This window comes from Alligator sinensis, unplaced genomic scaffold (genome assembly GCF_000455745.1).
Source record: "Alligator sinensis unplaced genomic scaffold, ASM45574v1 scaffold71_1, whole genome shotgun sequence".
In the NCBI taxonomy this organism is placed as follows: Eukaryota; Metazoa; Chordata; order Crocodylia; family Alligatoridae; genus Alligator; species Alligator sinensis.
In genome coordinates, this window is record NW_005841834.1 from 6,943,017 (window position 1) to 6,963,141 (window position 20,125).

Consider the following 20,125-nt stretch of genomic DNA (forward strand, 5'->3'; position numbering starts at 1 on the left):
TAGCCTAGAGCCTGTGTCCTGCTAATCCCCGGCTTTGACTTGATTTTAAGGGACCCTATCGCAAAGTAATTGGTAAGTAAAAATAGTTATATAAAAGCTGAAACCTCAAAATCCCAACTTTGAAAAGGCATGAACAATTTAGCTCCAATTCTGTGATATTCAAGAGGGTATTTAATTCCTTCACTACTGTAGCATTTAAGTGCTAAGGTGCTATTTAGAAAAATATAGACTATGCCATTGTAGTTATTTTGTGGAAAACAAGGATTGCTTCTATCAGCAAGAGAACAGGCATGTATATACACTACATCCCCAGATCTTGCCGGATCCCCCTACTCTAACATTGTTTTGTAATATGACCATTATCCATCCCTCTCTTATCCTGTGTACCTAGGCTAGCAGCATTTCAGTCATGGGTAAAATGATTAGTGTATGTGCATAGATTTTAACGCATTAAGATTCATCAGACTGGTATAGAAATATAAGATGAGGCTATGCCAGGTGCATAGAATTATTTCTCTAACAGATGTTCACAGATTTTGGGGGTTGTCCATGGATTTTAAGTACCATCTTCCTGCTTGCTTTGTGTCTAGAGGGGTAGGGTAACTACATTCATTTTACCCTCCTAGCCTCTGCCAAGGAAACAATTCAGAGGAAAATCTGAGGGGGCTTCAAATAGCCAATGGAAAATACTGTAGGTTTGAGTCTTTCTTTGATACCTTTTAATTTCTGTAAGCAATACTTTAATTTTCTCCCACAGATGTGCTTTGCAAAGTCTTAATGGCCCTTCTACATATGGAATTTTTAATAATTCTTATCAGAATGGGATTTCTGGTGATTCAGTGATGTAGAAAATATAAACTTTGGAGTGGGAGTGTAACAATCTTAGTTTACTCTTATTTGTCTTGTGTTAAATATTTTTAGGTATTTACAACATACAGTAGAATAGCATACCTAAAAATTGTAGGAGTTTGGAATATTCAGTAACTAATTTAGATCATAAGTTTGTATTGATCTCCCAATATAAAAAGTATTTTGACTTGATAGTTATTAACACAATCCATTAATCGTGTTTCATTAACTTTAAGCCTAGTGGAGTGTATATGTTCTTTTATAGGGGTTTTTTTTCCAATTATTTTTGGTGAATGTATCTTTAAATGCCAAGATGATGTTTTTCAAAAAAAAAAGTATAGGATAATTAATACAGGTTGTCATAATTGTAAATGCAATTTTGGTTACTTATTAAGTTTATTAAATATCTTGACTCAAATTCTGGTTTGGATGTTTAATCAATATAGAAATACGTAGATACAAGCAAATATTCTGATATGTATCTTGTCAGCAGTCACTGGTGGTATTATCTCCCCCAAAAGTTGTTTGCTTCTGTTGGTTGTTTGTAATTTTCATGCAGTGCACTCAAGGTTATATGTATTTTATGTACACATTGGTAAATGATACTAGTTTTCGAGTTACAGTGTAATTCTTTTCTCATATGTTTGTTTTAACTTGGGGTGGGGTGAAAATGGGAGTGCCAAGCCTACTATACATTGCATAAACTCAGGAGTGGAGCCTGATGTTCTATTCCATTTTATTTTTAAATGTGTAGGCAGGAGCTTTGCAAGCTCTTATAGATAGCTCTCCTAATACATGTTTTTCACCCTGAAACTCTTGTGTAGTTTCTGATCAGGTCTTTGTAAATAAAGATCCTGTGTCATTCTAAATAGTGTATATATACCCAATAGTTCAGTCTGATATCTACCAGGGACTAGGATGAAACCATTAAATTGATTTATTTATGTTCTAAAAAATAACTTGTCAAATCAGGTATAATACACTAGTCAGACTTCTGTTGTATCACAATGGAAGTCTCTTTAATCTCATTGGCAATGGCGTTGCCCTGTGACTACTTGGTAGCTATGTAACAGCGTACTATAGACTTGACAATGCATAATACTTCTAGTCTGTTATTTAATGCATAGTCCTCTTTATTGCAGAAAAAGCTGCAGCAGCCAATGAAGATGAAGTACAAAAAGCAGATGTATCATCTACAGGTCAGAGTGTCATTGACAAGGATGCACTTGGACCAATGATGCTTGAGGTGAAGGGCACAATTTTCATTGTACTGTATTTGAATTAATTTTGCTACCTATAATGAAAAAATGAGTGTCCTGGAATGAAAAAAACAAACTGGGGCTGACTCTGAAATAAATGGTCAAGTAGTATGGTTTTAATAAATGCCATCATGGCATTATTATGCTGTTTCCCATAGGTTATTGCTTGTTATTCCCATAGGTTACTAGGGGGTGGGGGGAAGAAAAGCCTCTTGTTTATTCCAAGAGCAGTAGGATTAGAATAGCACTGATTATATATTTAATCGCTGGAATTTTTCATAGTATTTATGTTTCAGTTTTTTAGGTAATGTCTTTATATTTCTGCATGTTTATATGTACATAGTTTATACGCTGTGAAACCTGAGAGATTTGGAGCACTCAGATGCATACTAGTATTGATTTATACATGTGCACTGCATAGGAGTGCATCCTCTTAAACTGTACATCATTGCCACAGTCTTAATAACTTTTGCCATTACATTATAGGGAGTATGATTATTTTCCCTGCAGAATGCTAAAAATATCACTTGTGAGAATTCTTCCGGATAAAACTTTTGGTTAGCTTAGCTTGGTTAAAAAGCTCTAGCTCTTTAAATGAGCTATTGATATCATTGTTATGTATTGTGTAGATGCATCATCTGGGATGCTAATATATAATGTTACTATCGCATACTCTCTGTGGTACTGATGTTTTATCTGTGTTAGGTCTTTTGCAAACAGTTAATACCCATTCTGACTGTAGACTTTATCTCTAAGGATAGATGAACATTGGTTAATATATACCAAAAAAAGAGTTCTGAGTCCAGCTGGAGGAGCCAAGTTACAGATATCTAAATTATGCTAGTATTCCCAAAACATAGCAGGAGCCTGGCTATAAACTGTAATAACTATACCAATTATATATATTTGAACTGCTTTCCATGATTCATTAGATAAAAACACAAACAGTTGATATTGTTCTCTGCACTGCACATGGCTAAATGCAGTATAAATACTCAAAACCAAAAAGGTTAGACCTATTTATTCATCAAAGTTGTCCTTTGGAAAGCTAGTTCATTAATTTAATTAAATAAACACTATAATTAATATTTATTAAACATGCTCACTGAACTGAACGTTTGGGGGTTTCTTCGCTAACTATTGGAGTTAAGCCTCATAACTCTTGTATTGTTGGATAAAATTCTAATCTCATATATCCGTTAATTTGATCATAAGAATCTGTTTTAATCGCATGGATTAAAAAAAAAGAAATTATGCTAAAAAGACATTAAGCCTAAAAAAAAACCCTCTACCATCTCCTATTGTGTGTAAATTGTAGTAAATATGGTAGGTAAAATGCCTGCTTATTAGCCAACCATTAATTTATTATGTTTTAGTTTCTTTTTTCCTTCTCCTTTGAAATATGTTTTGTTCAAGCCCTTGTGCAACAGATATATAAAAGATTGCACAGTTGTTAAGCATTCACTGTGAAAAGACTACAGATATATTCTGTGCTTCTGTGTAAGGAAATATGATTTGGTCTTTTCCATCTCTTTATGTACCTCAGTCTTGATATGTCCACATGTTTTTTCTTTTGCCAAGTAAGGAAAATAATGGATGTACCGGTGGACTCAGTGCTAGTTATGCTATTTGTTTTAGGAACTTAGTTGTCTGTTTCTAGTAAAGAATATAATGTAGATGTCCTCGTGTTTTCCTGTTGAAGAAAGTGAGTAGAGTTCATCATAATCACTGGTTTTGGTGGGACATTTCAGTCAGATACAGATGTTACACTTTTACCGGTGTAAGTGATCGAAAACCAGTCTGTACCCATAATAGAACTGAAGTTCGGCACATGTAGACTGGTTTAAAAATGGTGGAGCCCAGTCTAAGATTTGCCCCCGCCACCAAGGGGCGAACATGTGTTCTGTTCACTACTGATCTAAACTACACCACTTAGAGAAAACGGCATAACTTAGGTTGATTCTGCCTTGGGCTTTCTTTAATGTCTGTACCTAGCCTTCCTGTCTAAGGCAAGAAAAGTATGTGTAGAAGACACCGAGACAGTAATGAACAAAAACTCAGAGCCCAACTTTCTCTGGTCCATTGTGTCCTCGGAAAGAAGTTCTGTTTTTTTTTTTCTCCCCTCTGATTACATTGTCTCTAGCATGATACCCTGTCAGAGCAATGCCCCTGAAGGAAGGGATGTTGGTTTTCATTATTGTTTCAGCTGTCTGCCCTGTTGAAATACATCTGGGGAAACAATAAGAAACGAGTAGTACCAAAGTGGAAGCCTCAGTAAATTTTAAATGGCTTGATGCATAAGCTGGCTTGACAGCTTACTGGTTGCTGTAAAGGGCAGCTGAACGTGCCTTTTGCTTCAGAACAGTAGGAGATTGGGGTGCTGCGAATAGGACATGCTCAGTTCCTACACTCCTACCAGCCTCTAGCGAATCCCTTGGTCAACTCCAAAAACTCTGAGGAAGTTGCCTCTAGCAGTCCTTCGCCAAGAAAGCAACTACAATAGGAAGCTTTTGGTTGTGGAAGATATAGCAAAGAAAATTGTAGAAAAGTCGTTAAAGCACCAATCAACTTGAGACACCTACCTGACATTTGAAAAATCTCCCTTATGTAGCATGGACATAAGTGCATGAGGACATTCTTCTACACCAATGATGTTAACAAATGATTTGCTGTTAGGATTTGAATCTGAATAAATTAAAACTTGTAATAGATATACGTTATAAATTAAGTGGTCAAATTCTACAAAAGTAAATAAAATGGAGGCAAACGTTCACAAACAGCCAAAAAACCATAAAGAAACAGAAAAAAAGCAACAGATATATTTCTTTTTTTTTTTCTAAAGTGAGGCGTAAATTATGAGAGTTGACAAAACAAGTGGATCTGAAGTATTTCAGTGCTGAAACAGGCAATTTATGTTTATATATATATAAATGTGTACATATTTTTATAATTTAAAAATTGCTAATGATGAATTTGAGAGCTCAGCTGTTATGCTGTGCTTTCTTTTACCCTCCTTATTTCTGTTTTCCAGTTTTTTTATATTTTAAGCTGTCTCTGTGCAATCTCAAACATATATTTGAAATGTTTTATGGTCTCAATAAAATATTTTTTCCTTTAATGTCCTTTAAGATTCAGTATTGGATTATATAGATGTATTAAGGATCAGCTAGCAGCTCAATGGTATGCAGTATTTTAATGTGTTTCTACAGTCTAAGTGGACTAAATGTGCATATTAGGAAGCCCATGGGGCTGAACCAGGTGAAAAAAGCACCCATGGGTTTAATATATAGTATTTGATATAACAACTCTCCTAAGAACTAGTTTGGAGTATGGTTTGGTCAGGTAGATAATTAGTCTGGATTCCTGAAAAAGTCATGTGTAACCATTATGTTCTATCAACAGTGCTTTTTTCTTTACTATAGGCATAACATTGTCCATTTGCACTTCCAAATCAAAATGCAAGCTAACCAGTTTTTTGATGATTTTCATATACTATTCTGAAAAGGTTAATAAATCAGGCAAAGTGGGAAAAGGTCCATGACCTGATAATCGAATGCTTGGACCCAGTAGCTGTGATGCTTTCAATTTTAAATCTGTATCCCTGATCTGTATATGTTATAAAATTAAACAGAGAGTCTTTGAGTTATTCCTAGGCACTTATGCAGTATTATGTTTGCATCTTAAAACCAAATACTGCTGGGAAACAACACTATGATTTTATTTTATCATGGGAATGCCCTGTGGAGATGCATTTCATTTTTTTCCTGATGGGGAGAAACAAAACACAATATTTGGCATGTGTTTCAAAAGGTGGATAGCAGACAGTTTTTAAAAAGTCCTATAATTCAGCTGTCACAAATTATAGAGAGAGAGAAATTCAGTGCACTATAGACTTTAAGATGCTTTTTGCTTCTGACCAAGTGCTGACTTCATACTAGCCTACTATTAACATGAAATCTACATCTCTAACAATTGGATTATACTTTGAATAGGATTTGATCCTCTATATAAAATTTCTTATTCTTTTCATATTTTATTATCAAGACAAGGGCTGGGGGGATGTGGGGTGGCAGGAACAGGAACAGTGAAGACATCTGTCCTTCAGAGAAGAGTATTGTTTTCTGTGTGTGTTTTATTAATCTGATTATGGCTTTTCTCTTTTTATTCTAGGCCCTAGATGGGTTCTTCTTTGTAGTGAACCTGGAAGGCAATGTTGTGTTTGTTTCTGAGAATGTGACACAGTACCTAAGGTACAACCAAGAAGAGCTGATGAACACAAGTGTGTACAGCATCCTGCATGTAGGGGACCACAATGAATTTGTCAGAAATCTGCTGCCAAAATCTTTAGGTACATTCAGTTCCCTCAAAAAAAAATACCATTGCTTATTTGCATATAGCTTTGGTTTCTTAAGTTAATGTTTTAATTACTTCAGCTGATGTCACCCCATTACTTAAATCTTTGTCATATGCACTGTATTTACTGTCAGTATATCTAATGGCTATGTGATAATTGATTGTTTCTGAAATACATCCTCCTTTTGTCTCTTCATTTTGGTTTAGCTTTTGTTCAAAGTTGCTCATAGCAACTGGCACATGCGATTGACATTATTACAAGCTCTTTAGAGTGAATCTTTATATTCCCTGTGAGTTCTCCTTCTAGTCTGGATATTGTAAGAAATTATACATAATATAAAAGGAGAAAGGACTTTTTCCATAGGAGAAACTATCGTGTAAAAAATAAATAAATAAATAAAATTTTAAAAAAAATAATGAAATTAAATTTCTTTCTCCCAAGTGTTTATCCCATTCTTTTAAACAAAAATAAAGCAATTGTATTAGTTGCACCTCTGTTATATTCATACTTTATTTCTTCTAATGTTGTTTTTTTAATTTTTTGAACAAACCTGTTACAGAAGAAGAAAAAGTGTTACATTTTCGAATGGCTAAGAAATACAAGTTACTGCATTGTTCATGTCTGCCTTTTCTTTGCCTTCTCCATGTATTTATTACCCATTATAAAGGGTTGAGCAGGATTATACACACTATTTTATTATGGCCTCATTAGTTCTTTATGCAGTGTTACAATAATTTGCTCTGATTTATACCCTGTATCTATATTTATGCATCCTAGGCTTTTGTTTCCTTTGGTTTTACTTGCCTGAAGTACTCTGGACAGGGTTTTAGTTTTATTATCCTCTTCCTGTAGTCTTCTGTGTTGTAGTTTAAGATATTTGTTTTATTTTGGCTTGCTGTCTTACATTTCTGTTTTCTTCAGGTTAACTTTTTCTCTAATCATGTCCCTAATCTGTCCAAGCTCTTAGTGAATAATATTTTCAATATTATTTCTTTCTATAATAATAGCCAACTGTTTCCAGACTTAAACGGGCTAACATTGCCATACTGCACATTCTTTTTTCCAGGCCTTAGCATAGAAGACCTGGAAATATGATAAATTAACTTAATTTGATTTACATTGGTTTTGTACATGGCTGCAACGCAGAAGGGACAGATGACCAGTTACCTTGGCGTAGCTGCTGCAGAGTAGGTGACTTACCACTAGGTGGCAGGAATGATGGGAATAGCCAGTTTTCTTTGAGCGGTTCCAGGATAACTAGGCACATATGCATCTGAAATATTTTCAAATCTGTTTTGTCCTGGGGTAACTCCACATCAGATTCTAGTAAGTTGCCAGAATTGGGATCTGCACTATGTGTAAACTCCTCCCCTGCCTTCCCCCCCTCCCCCCATTGGTATAAAGACTGTTTTCACCAGAGTAAGTGTGTCCTCTATTCCAGCTCCTCTAGTTGGAATTGGGAGAAGTGTCAGTGAGAGTATCGATTATTATGCTCTATCACTTTATGTTTGGTAATTAAGACTCTGTACTGCTATATTGCTATTCTAATCAAGCTGCCTAATCAAGTAAAAGACAAGGCAGCTGAACTAGAGATTGTCATTCAGTTTAAATTATGAGAATTTTTTTTTAAATTACTTTCCACAAGCCAGCTCATGTTCTTATATCAAAATTGTACTACATACTAAATGACATTATAAATAAAGTACCATAATTAATTTTAGGTTTAAATTATGCTTGGAATGAACACCTCTGAGAATAACCTTACATTGTATTTTTTGCTTTACTCAGTGAATGGGGGACCTTGGTCTGGTGAAGCTCCTAGGCGCAACAGCCATACCTTTAATTGTCGGATGCTGGTAAAACCTTCAACTGATTCTGAAGAAGGCCATGATAACCAGGAAGCACATCAAAAATATGAAACTATGCAGTGCTTTGCTGTTTCTCAACCAAAGTCCATCAAGGAGGACGGTGAAGGTAAAGTGAGAATACCTACTAGACTTGCTCACTTCTATGGTGTTCCAGTACCAATCCAAATAATTGTGAGCTGAGTTGTAATGAAATCAAGATACAGTAGTTTCAGAGCAGTGGAGAGAATTTTACCCTCTTTCATTTGTGGGTTTTCCTTCTTTCATTAAGCTGTGTGAGGTTTTTTTTTCTCTTAATTTGTGCATGTGTGGGTGGCACACCGGCCTTCACACAACTTATTCAGGTACATTGGTATAAATTAGGAGTGACTTCATATGTCAGCCTGCTCACTCTGGATTTATGCCAGCATAACTATAAGAAAAATGTGGCCCAGTGGTAACAGAATTTCATGTGGCAACTTCTAAGTTATCAGAACATGATAACTGTTGTGGTTTACCATTTCCTTTGCCACTTACTTCTTCACTAGTTAAATTTTCTCATATGCAGCTTAAGCTCTCAGATCACTCCAAAAGCATTTACTATGAAATTTCCTCCTCAAGAAGGACAAGTACTTCAGATACATTTTGAAGGAATGCGGTTCAGAAATTAAAATGTGAGAATTGTGCTCTTTACACATGCAATATGTTGTTTTCTATTAATTATCTGAAAAGCTGTTGAGCTGCAGCTATATGCATAAACATGGAAAAATATGCAAATAAATGCAACAATTTATTTGCATGTGCCACCTGTTATGGACCATGGTCTTCTGTCTTTTAGATGAAAGAATTAATAAAATGTCCATAAATACCCCGATATGGGGCTGGTATAAGGTAATACAACAGAATCCTCCCAGAGATTTTCTTGACAAAAAAAAATATCCCTCCCTCTGGACTTTTAGTTTAATTGAAGACCAGTGTGAGCCCTGTCAGTGCTATCCATCTCTGCATTCATGAGTACTAACTGAATCCAAAATGCAATGCAAGCAGAGGTGAGAGGTGTAGCATGGCAACTGCACCTGGGGCATCCGTGAATCATGGGGCAGTGCTGGCTGCAGTGGTATGGCTATTTCTGACCTCGCCCCACAAAGGTATTGCTCATGGTTCCTGCCCTGGTCAGCCTCCCTCAGTCATGCAACTGCATGCAAAACCTAACTATTCTGTTTTGTTCCTTAAAAACATCTTTCCCTGCTCAGCTTCCCTACTTCCAAAGTTTCTGACATAATACTATTTCATTTAAGATTTGCAGTCATGCTTGATTTGTGTTGCAAGAAGAGTCCCAATGAAGGAAAGGCCACTTCCCTCATCAGAGAATTTTACTACTCGCCAAGACCTACAAGGTATCATGAAAACAAAACTTCTCTCTCAATTTGCTGTTTTCCAGGGGGTTTTAAAAAAGAGAAAATAACTGTAATGTTGCTTTTATTTAACGCAGGTAAGATAACATCACTGGACACTAGCACCATGAGAGCAGCCATGAAGCCTGGCTGGGAGGATTTGGTGAGAAGGTGCATTCAAAGATTCCATGCACAGCATGAGGGAGAGATATCATTTGCCAAGAGGCATCACCAAGAAGGTTCGATTTTCTATTTTTAATATTTTCTAATCTTTGAACTCTTTGTTGCTTTATCCATTGGTCATGCTCTGTTTACATCATGTCCACATGGGCTAAGCAAGGGCTATTGAAGACCCCTCTATCTAAAGCCAATATCCCCAGTGAACAGTATACTTTTCTCTAGTTGGATTGTGCATCACTTTCCTTTTTCTCATTCTTACCATGCTTGTTGCATGCTTATCAGTCACCTGCTTTTATATCTTCAAACCTTTGTGATCTTGTTAGTGAGGTGGGCTACGGCCTTCTTGTTTACAGAAAACTTTTACTACAGCATGGTCCAGTTCACTGAAACAATTAAAGATGTTTATTTCACTTCTCTACAAAAAAAATTACTCTTGCAGTCTTGGTTCACCACAAAAAAGGTTCACTGTGATTTACTGAAGCTTCAGCACTGATGTCTAGTGAAAGCTGTGCGGCAGTGAGGGTAGACCATCAGCTAGTGGAAAATAACATTAGAATATCCACAAAGTCAAGAACGTAGACAATAAGGAAGGGAGGATGAAGGATAGTGTAGTGCAGCGGAAAGGCTCTTAATGGAATTCATGGCAGAGGCTAGGGCTTGGGGTACTTTTTCTCCTACGTACCATCTATGCAGATTCTAATCACAGGTCAGAATCAGGTTACTTGTGTTAGTAGTTCTTTATTCCACAAGTATTCCTGTTGAAACACAATTTCCAGTAAAATTTGTAGCCAAGATTTAGGTTAAAATGAATGTCTGAAGTGTCTCCTTCGCAAGGAGATTCTCCTGCAAGGAGTAAGATGCTACCAAGCATGTACCAACTCCCACTTCCTTTGAACTTTACAAAAGGAAACCCCCATGTCGACTGCTTTAAGGTTTTTGCTGTGATTTGCATACTGAAGCAAAAGAAGGGACATCTAAAGTCAACCCTGCCCAGGTATAATTTCTGGCCATGCTCAAAAAAAAGAGCTGTATGTCCAGCATCTCAGTTGCAAGCCTTGCAAACTGATCTTGATGCCAAATGCAAAGTATGGCAGGTGTGGTTAAAATGGACTTTCTTTGTATTGGCTGCGATGGGGGAAAAAAAGCATTTCCTGAAGAGGAATACAGAAAGTTTCTTGTTAGTTTAAAGAATAGTTAAGAAAATAATCTAAGTAGAGATTTCACTTCTATCTTATTGGCATGCAGTGCTCAAACTTCTTGATGTGATATATGCTAAGGCTAGTACTATGGACCTTCTGCTGCCCAAAGAGTATCTTGAAACAAGGACATATGTTAAAGTCAAATTCTGCTTTGTGTTGTTTTGTAGATGTAGGTTTTTATTGCGTTGTTCTTACACCTGTATGTTTTTACTCTACAAAAACTCTGGTTGTTTAACTTGTGTGTCCAATTTTCTCATTGCCTAAAAAATTCTTTAAAATAGGGGCAGGCAATTACTTTGGCTGGAGGGCCGCTTACCAAGTTCTGGCAAGCTGTCAACGGCCGCATAGGTAGCCCCGCCCCCTGACAGGTGCCCCACCCCCTGGTCGCCATCCTGCGATTGGAAATCCCGTCCCCTCACCTTTGCTACCAGAAGCCCATCCCCTTACCCCCTGGAAGTACTCCTTTCAGCAAGGGGTTTTGCCATCTCAGAACCATAAAAATGCCAAATTATATTCTAAAAAGCGAGCGTCTACAACCTTCATTAATTTGATTTCAAAATATATTTTTGTCCTTGTTTACATGTGTTTCTGTAGTGTACACAGAGGTGATTGTATATAATAGCTTAAAGTGAAGTCTTACTTGTATATTGGGGAGTGGGTATAGGTTTGTGGGGGGCTGTGGGTATGTGGGGTCTAGGGAAGGATGCGAGTGTGTCTGTAGGAGGTGGATAGATGTGGGGAGTGTGAGGTGAGGGAGCATGTGGTGTGTGAGTGGGTATGGGGTTTGTGGAGAGCTGTGTGTGGGGAGAGGGTGGCTGGGGTGTGTGAGGGGGGTGTGTGTGTGTGTGTGTGTGTGTGTGTGTGTGGCAGTGTGAGGGGAGGGTGTGGGTACATGTGTATGGTGGGGTGTGCATGTGAGACTTAACCTGCGCGCGTGTGCGCGCGCGCGCCCACACACACACACACACACACCCCACCAGGGTACCAGTGTGGCCCCATGCTCCTGGTCCAGCAATGCAGGCAGGAGCCACGGGCTGGGCTGCTGCGTCCTGCTGCTGGCCCCCCTGGGATCTACTGCCCTTGTCTCCTGTTATCTTACAGGCAGCCAGGAGCAAACAAATATTAATTTTCTAAATTTTTTAGGGGCCCTGCTGGCCAGATAGAATGGCCTGGCAGGCCGGATCCAGCCCACGGGCCGTATTTTACCCACCCCTGCTTTAAAACCTTGTACTATGTTATATATAACAGTGTGAGGGTAGGAAAGGAAATGAGTCACATAAGTGTTATCAGTCTGAAGAGGTTGTTGTAGCACTATGCAAAGGATTAATAAAGCTACACTTGGAATACTGTTTCAGTGCCATTAGTTTCATTGTGTCAGGGAAAATTAAAAAACATATAGAAGACATGAAAACCAATCGGGGATAGGAAGATACTCTTTGACGCTCTTTAGAAAATGTATACGAAAAGTAGTTAAGAAATTAAAGGGATACTCAGGAATTTAGTTCCAAAGCCTGACTGCAGTTTTTCTTAAACGTTCTTAAACAGTACCTAATATAGAAACACTCTCATGCTTTTTTTTTTTCTGTATTGATGAGCATTTGAGTCCAGTTTCACAACACGCAAAAAAAAAGTAAACAAACAGCATAAATGCTTAGGGGTTTTGATTTTGAAAAGTATGTAAGCAAATCATGAGGAACTTAGGAGAGTAGGACACATGCAAGTGCTAGACACTTGCACTGAACATCTAGGCTAGCTACAGACATTCAAAAAGCCCAAGGTGGAATTGATCTAATTTCCATGGTTTTCTATAAGTGGCGTAGTTTAGATCAGTAGTAAACAGAATGTGCATTCGCTCTTTGGTCAGGGGACAAATCTTAGATGGGTTCTGCCATTTTTAAACCAGTCTGTATGCCAAACTTCAGTTCTGTTATGGGTATAGAGCAGTTTTGTGCACCAGGGTTCTGTTCTGTTACAGGTATATACTGGTTTCTAGTCGCTTATACTAGTAAAACTAATGTCTATTCCTGGTTCTATACACATAGTAGGTGGTAAATATGGAGAAAAACTTACAATACCAGCAAGAGGCATTAGACAGATATTGGAAGAAAAATATTACATATCTGCTGAGTAAAAGAAGTGAGGCCATCATGGACTTCCTAGCCTCCCCTTCACTGAAGTCCATTAGGGTCCCCAGATCACAAGTTGATCCAAGTCGGCCAGTGTTGATTTGCTCCAAAATATATCACACACTAATGATTTTATTAGCCCTGTTCATTCATAAGCACATGAGCTCCATTCATAATATTAAATTCCTTTATTTGATATGCTTCATATTGTAAGTATTGTCAGTATTCAGATCCACAGAACATCTGTAGTCTTTTAATATGCCATATTTTTGTGATGATGGTTAAAATCATTCAACTCCTATGATATCCAAAAGATATATAAACAACCAAATCTAATGAATTTTAGGATATTGGTGTTTTATGTCTGCCTCACTAATTTCTCCTTAATTTTGTTGTTTGTTTGCAGTGCTGAGGCAGGGACTAGCATTCAGTCCTGTCTATCGATTTTCCTTGTCTGATGGCACTATAGTTGCTGCCCAAACAAAGAGCAGGCTCATCCGTTCTCAGACTAATGAACCTCAGCTTGTAATATCCTTGCATATGCTTCACAGGTAATCTTTGTTAGTTTCACAGGTTTTCCCCCTATTTCCCTGAGTGTAGGGAGAGACATGGCAAGAATAGTCAGTGTTTCATGTACATTATATTGACTGATAGACTTTTCATTTGGCCTATAGCTAACAGCTGTAAGTAAGCTTCTGAGTAATATAGTTTTGGAGTTAACTGGTTTAACAGGAAAATACTAAGAATCAAGATAATCATCATGTCTTAAAACCTGAAAATTCCTGTAGTTCAGAATGGATCACTAGTCTTCCACAAAAAAGTTATGTCAAAACTTAAGTGTAGCTGCTAGAGCCATGCTTTAGATAAACTATTACTTTGCAGGACAGTTACGTGTCCTGATCATATTTGGTGTTCATAGTGCTTTCGCAGCTGTAAACTGTTTCAAAACATGTTAGTGTGTAGCATCATAATTTCAGAGTGCTTCCTAAGAAAGAAAGGCTAACAACTTCCAGTTTTGTTTTGTTTTTTATGTAGCAAAATATTGGATTCAAATGTAAATAATCCCACACCCCAGCATTTGACAACTAAAATTTGAATTAGTTTAATGCATGAATGGCTTCTTTGTGCCAAATTTTAATTTAGAATTGCTTTTTAGTACAGTGCTACAATTATAATGTTATTTCAGTTTGCAGCTACATTATTGCTTTCTTGAGGAGGGGAAAAAACAGTTGTAAATCTAATTAAAGCTGAAAAAATGTAGAGCAGTTACAGATTTGGATATTGTATTCACCTAACTGAAAGCTGCTATTTAACAGTTTGAAACTTGTTTTGTTTAGATTTGTGAATACATCTGGTATTTCATGAGCATCTGCCAGAGTTGTAAATTAAAGTATTGTCATGTTAAAGATTATACATTTTAATAAAGCAGATGTCCTGACTCTTGCTACAGAACACTTGTACTACGAGAACAGTAGAGTCTTTACTACTCATTCATTTTCTGCATTTTGCCCATCTTGGCTAACAAAAATGGAATAGGCAGTTTTACTTTTGTTTGTGATCTGTTATTTTTATTTATGGTTTACTTAGACCGACACTACTAAATTTTAATATTTGACTGCAATTTTTTTTTACTATGCAAGCACTGAAAACGAATGTCTAAATACAAATCATAAGTGCTTATAAAATTAATGATTTTTTATTTTTATTTTTTTAATTAAATACTCAGTGAAGAGAACCCAGGTTTTATTATCTTTTTCTCAAAACCTAAATTTTTGGCCTATGTAATTTGACTGGGTCCTAAGTATTTCAGTGTTCCTCTGAGAGCTTGGGAAAATGTTGGATTCAAGCAAACAAACAAGTGTAACTTTTACAATAGAAGAATAACCTCCCTGCATATTCAAAGAATTTTAGCCAAATTCTAAAGAGAAAAAAACCAGAAGGTTCTTAGATGTGCCTTAAACAACTTTCTCCTTGCTTTCTCCCTCTCTCTCCCTTTTCCAAACCTTGTCTCTGATATATGAGCTACAGTTTGCACATTAATTTTCAAAAAGTGTGACCGGAACCAGATTGGTGAAACACTAGTCTCATTCTGAACTTGTTTCCAGTGGGTTTTTTTGTCTTCTATACTTTTGGAGCAGTTTTAAAATTCTTTGGCAGCTCTTCTTACACTATGTAAATTTGACTCATCATTTCCTGACATCTTAAAATTGCTTTTTATTGTGGGCCTAAAAGGCAGATACCAAAGATGCTCCAGGCTAGTGGAAGGGCTTTTTCACAGAACTTCAGACTCTGGCAAAGCATCTGGCTACAGCTGTCCTGTAAAATATGTATTTATTTGGGTCATTTGTCTAAGAAGATGAAACCTCCCTCTTATTTGCAAGGTAATTCATCCTGCAATGTAGAAAAAATATATTCACAAAGAGAGATACTGTAATTGTACTTGTTACCTTTATCTAGCTTCTATCATTTAAGATGAGTACATTTCTTCTTTGTAGCCAGAGATATACTAATGAGTTCCTGAACAATATACTGTTGTTGCTGATGCAGAACTGTGCACATATAGCCATGCAGGCAGCTGCAGATAGCTTTTATCAAACCCATTATCTGTTTTTTCAGTTATATTTGTTTTCCTATTTTTAAAGGAGTTTTACTTTTAATGCAAGTGTAGTATAAAAGTTTTCTTTCTTAGCTAATGCATGTGTTTTCCCCCTCTCATAATACAGAGAGCAGAATGTCTGTGGAATGAATCAGGATTTGCCTGGACAAGCAGTGGGAAAGACAATGAACCCAATTAGTTCCAGCAGCCCTGCCCATCAGGCTATGTGCAGTGGGAATCCAGGTCAGGATATGACCATCAGTAGCAATATAAATTTTGCCATAAATGGCCCAAAGGAACAAATGGGCATGCCAGCAGGCAGGTTTGGTGGTTCAGGGGGAATGAACCATGTGTCAAGCATACAAGCATCCACTCCTCAGGGTAGTAACTATGCACTAAAAATTAATAGTCCCTCACAAAGCAGCCCTGGCATGAACCCAGGACAGCCAAACTCTATGCTTTCCCCAAGGCATCGTGTGAGTCCTGGAGTGGCAGGAAGTCCTCGAATCCCACCCAGTCAATTTTCCCCTGCAGGAAGCTTGCATTCACCTGTGGGCGTTTGCAGCAGCACAGGAAATAGCCATAGTTATACCAACAGTTCCCTAAATGCACTTCAAGCCCTCAGTGAAGGTCATGGAGTTTCTCTAGGGTCATCGTTGGCTTCACCTGACCTAAAAATGGGTAACTTACAAAATTCCCCGGTTAATATGAATCCTCCTCAGCTAAGCAAAATGGGAAGCCTGGACTCTAAAGACTGCTTTGGACTTTATGGGGAGCAATCAGAAGGTACAACTGGACAAACAGAAAGTACCTGCCATTCAGGAGAACAGAAAGACAGTAATGATAACAACATGTCCCAAGTTGTCAGCAGTGAGAGACCTGATGGACAGAACAGACTGCATGATGGAAAAAGCCAGACAAAGCTCTTACAATTGCTGACCACCAAATCTGATCAGATGGAGCCTTCACCCTTGTCCAATCCCATTGGAGACGTTAACAAAGACTCCACAGGAGGTTTATCTGGTTCTGGTTCAGCACATGGAACCTCGCTCAAGGAGAAGCATAAAATTTTGCACAGACTTTTGCAGGATAGTAGTTCTCCTGTAGATTTGGCCAAGCTTACAGCAGAGGCCACAGGCAAAGAACTGAATCAGGAGTCGAATAGCACAGCTCCTGGTTCAGAGGTGACTGTTAAACAGGAACCAGTGAGTCCTAAGAAGAAAGAGAATGCACTACTTCGCTACTTGCTAGATAAAGATGATACTAAAGATATTGGCTTACCAGAAATAACCCCAAAACTGGAGCGTTTGGATAGTAAGACGGACACTTCTGGTAGCACAAAATTAATAGCTATGAAGACAGAAAAGGAGGAGATAAACTTTGAGTCCAACGAACAGGTAAGAAACCTCTGATTCTGTGTAATTCCAGATATTCTAACGCAGCTAACACTTCCTAACTGTGGGTGGCTAATATGTAATTGTTTATTTTTAAGATATAACCTTGGCTCTAAATCTACCTAAATGTGTTAGTTGTGAATGTCACTTTTCTAGGAAGAGCAGATTAATTGCATGATTGACAGCCTTATCCCAGGAGTGACAGGATGTCAAAGTGAATTCTGGAGGTCACCAGTAAAAAGTCAATGTTTGCCAACCACTGGTACCTAAGTATGCTTAGAATAGGGGAAACTGTGGCATCTTGCAAATGTTGGTAGATGCTTACCTGTTGACTGCCATAGCACTCGTATCTTGAATGAGCTTCTTTCCAAGGCCAAGTGCTGTCTGCAAAGCTGATAAAGAATTAGCGTTGTTGTTGCTTGTATTGAATATTACCTGCAGTTTAACACCAAAACAAAAGAGCATTCCCTTTATTTTTAGTTTTTAAATTCAAGTAACTCTAGAATTCAAATACAAGTTGTTTTATATTGTGTGGGTCCATGTCTTACTGTATTTAGTTATTTATTTATGTATTAGATTTATATCCCACCATATCCAAAAGGCTCAGAGCGGCTCGTAATAAAACAAACAACCCACAGACAGGATTCTCCAAACAACCCTCCAAGATATATGGGGACTTGACTGTAAATAGATGTTTGAAGCACAATTGTTCGTACAAAATATGTACGCAAGATAGTGCAAAACTATTGACTTTACAAGTTACCTTTGCCCACAGTAAGCTCCCTACTCACTCATCATTTTTGTTGCGCTCTGCTGGACTGTCTCCAATTTGTCCACATCCTTTCTGTAGTGGGGGGCCCAAAACTGAACACAGTACTCCAGAATGAACACAGTACCCCAGCCATTGTGCATCCTTCTGTTTTTAGTTTTCTCTCTCAGTAATGGAACTGCACAAGAAAGTAAATCACTTTAATATTTTTATTTATTTATTTTTAAAAGGGTTATTTCGATAACAGTTCTGGCACAGGGCATTTCCTGGGGAATGAATGATTAGCGGGGGTTACATAGTTTACCCCATGCCATCAACTCTCCCGGCTGGTTTTTAATCCCTAGGTAGTGTCCTGTGCCTGCATTCTCACCCATAATTCATGATCATTTAAGAAAGTACGTGCATGGCTTTTTCAGAACTGTGCCCTTCTACTTTACATTGCAGCTTCTAATTTGCTCTTTGGGGTTGAGCTTCTTTATTTATGCGTATTTGCTTTTGTGGGGAAGTCTATACTACTTTTTTCAGATTGTGAGGCAGCTCAGGGGATAGACAGCATAGTCATATTATTGCTACATTGTGGATTTTTAACTGCAGTTTCGTCAGTTTCTAACCAATAAGAGATTGTAGGGGCAAAGGTAAGTGTCAGGAATAGAGAGGCCAAACATGGTTACAGAAATGTACCATGACACAGTTAGAAGCACACATCACCCAACTGTTTTCTAAGCCTCCTTTATTTCCCTTACTTTGATAAGTCTTGACAGATGCTACCATTACTTAGGCATAACTATAATTTTCCAATCCTTCCTACCCTTCAGAAGGGAAACTGAGCCAAATTATACTAATTTCTTAAGTGATTAATCTTCAGGCCTGGATGTTAATATAGTTCTCTATGCAGTTAATGTCTGCAAGGCATTAAACATAATAGGGTGGAAGCAATCAGATTCTAAATGAAAATGTAATACTTTATTAGGCTGGAAAACATAGATGTGCAGAAGTACAAAACTATGCTGACAGCAGTAAACTATTGTAAATACAGTAAAACCTCATTAAAAATCATCATAATAACAACCCCTCACTTTAACAATTCCAACAGCAGGAACCAATTTGATACAGCAAACTGATTAACCCTACACAGTGATCACCATTTTTAATAAACTTTTCTCCCAGTCCCATTGGAATTCATTATAATGTACCAGTATAGCAACCAAATGCAGTTCTTACTTATCCTGGTGGATCCCCAGAAGTCCTCACTAAAGGCAGTGGAGTTACCTCAAGTTACACTGGGTTGTAAATAAGAGTCCAGTTTCATTTTCTGAGTTTCACATGGTGATTGGACAAGGTTGTATAATTTGACAAAGTGAAATATATATATTTATTCCAGGCATTCTTAAAAGAGACAGCAGATTTCTGTCATGCTTCCCAATCACTTTTGGTTTTATATGCTGTGATAAGTATAAGTATATGTTTTCATGTTCTTCTCTACTAAACACTTCATTTTTTTAAAAATATGAACCCTGAGATCCTTACTTAGTTACATCATTCCAGGAGCTGCAGCTATGAGAAAAACAACACTAAACACTGCAAGACTCATGACATAATAATGAGAGCTGGGAATACTGGGTGTGTCTACATATGCAATTAATGTGCCTGAATTTACTGCGAAGAAAATTCAGGCTTATTAAAGCATTCCTGGGGGCACATATACACATGTGCCCCTGTCGGGAGCTGCTCCCATTGGGAACAGTTGAGTCCAGGGCTGCTCCTGCTCCCCTCCCCTGCTCTGCCCCCCTGCAGCAGCCCGGGAGGAGCTCCAGGCTCCCCCAAGTGCCAGCTCCAGGTTGGCAGAGGGCACAGAGGTCAGGCCTGGGCCCCAGGGAGTTGGGGAGAGATGTCTGGGAGCAGAGGACAGCTCCTAGCTACATGGAACTCCAGATCGCAACCTGGCTCAGTGGTACTGGTTTAGAGCAATGTCCCGTGCCCCAGCATGGGAGTAAGCAGTGTTGGGACTGGGGGGAAGATGCAGGGGAGACCAGGAAGCAGTGCTGGGACCAGGAGGGAGATGGGACTGGAGCTGCTTCCCTCTTGCATGAGCTGAAGGGACAAGGGAGCTCTCTGTCCCTTCAGCCCCTGCGCAGTGCACACTCTGGCTGGCTCCCCCTCC

The 20,125-nt window shown here is 38.0% G+C and overlaps 1 protein-coding gene across 8 annotated transcripts in view; it reads left to right on the forward strand.

The window, feature by feature from the left end:
- NCOA2 (nuclear receptor coactivator 2) overlaps nt 1-20,125 on the forward strand; it is a 263,699-nt gene that overhangs the window by 193,599 nt on the left and 49,975 nt on the right. For 5 of the 8 annotated variants that reach the window (XM_025200406.1, XM_025200409.1, XM_025200413.1 and 2 more), the window contains 7 exons: nt 1,977-2,095; nt 6,279-6,456; nt 8,251-8,436; nt 9,605-9,703; nt 9,799-9,939; nt 13,612-13,756; nt 15,929-17,198. In XM_025200406.1, the coding sequence (XP_025056191.1) occupies nt 1,977-2,095; nt 6,279-6,456; nt 8,251-8,436; nt 9,605-9,703; nt 9,799-9,939; nt 13,612-13,756; nt 15,929-17,198 (2,138 nt within the window). The remainder of the gene's footprint in view (nt 1-1,976; nt 2,096-6,278; nt 6,457-8,250; nt 8,437-9,604; nt 9,704-9,798; nt 9,940-13,611; nt 13,757-15,928; nt 17,199-20,125) is intronic. The other 3 variants (XM_014518839.2, XM_025200432.1, XM_025200438.1) reach the window with 1 other exon arrangement.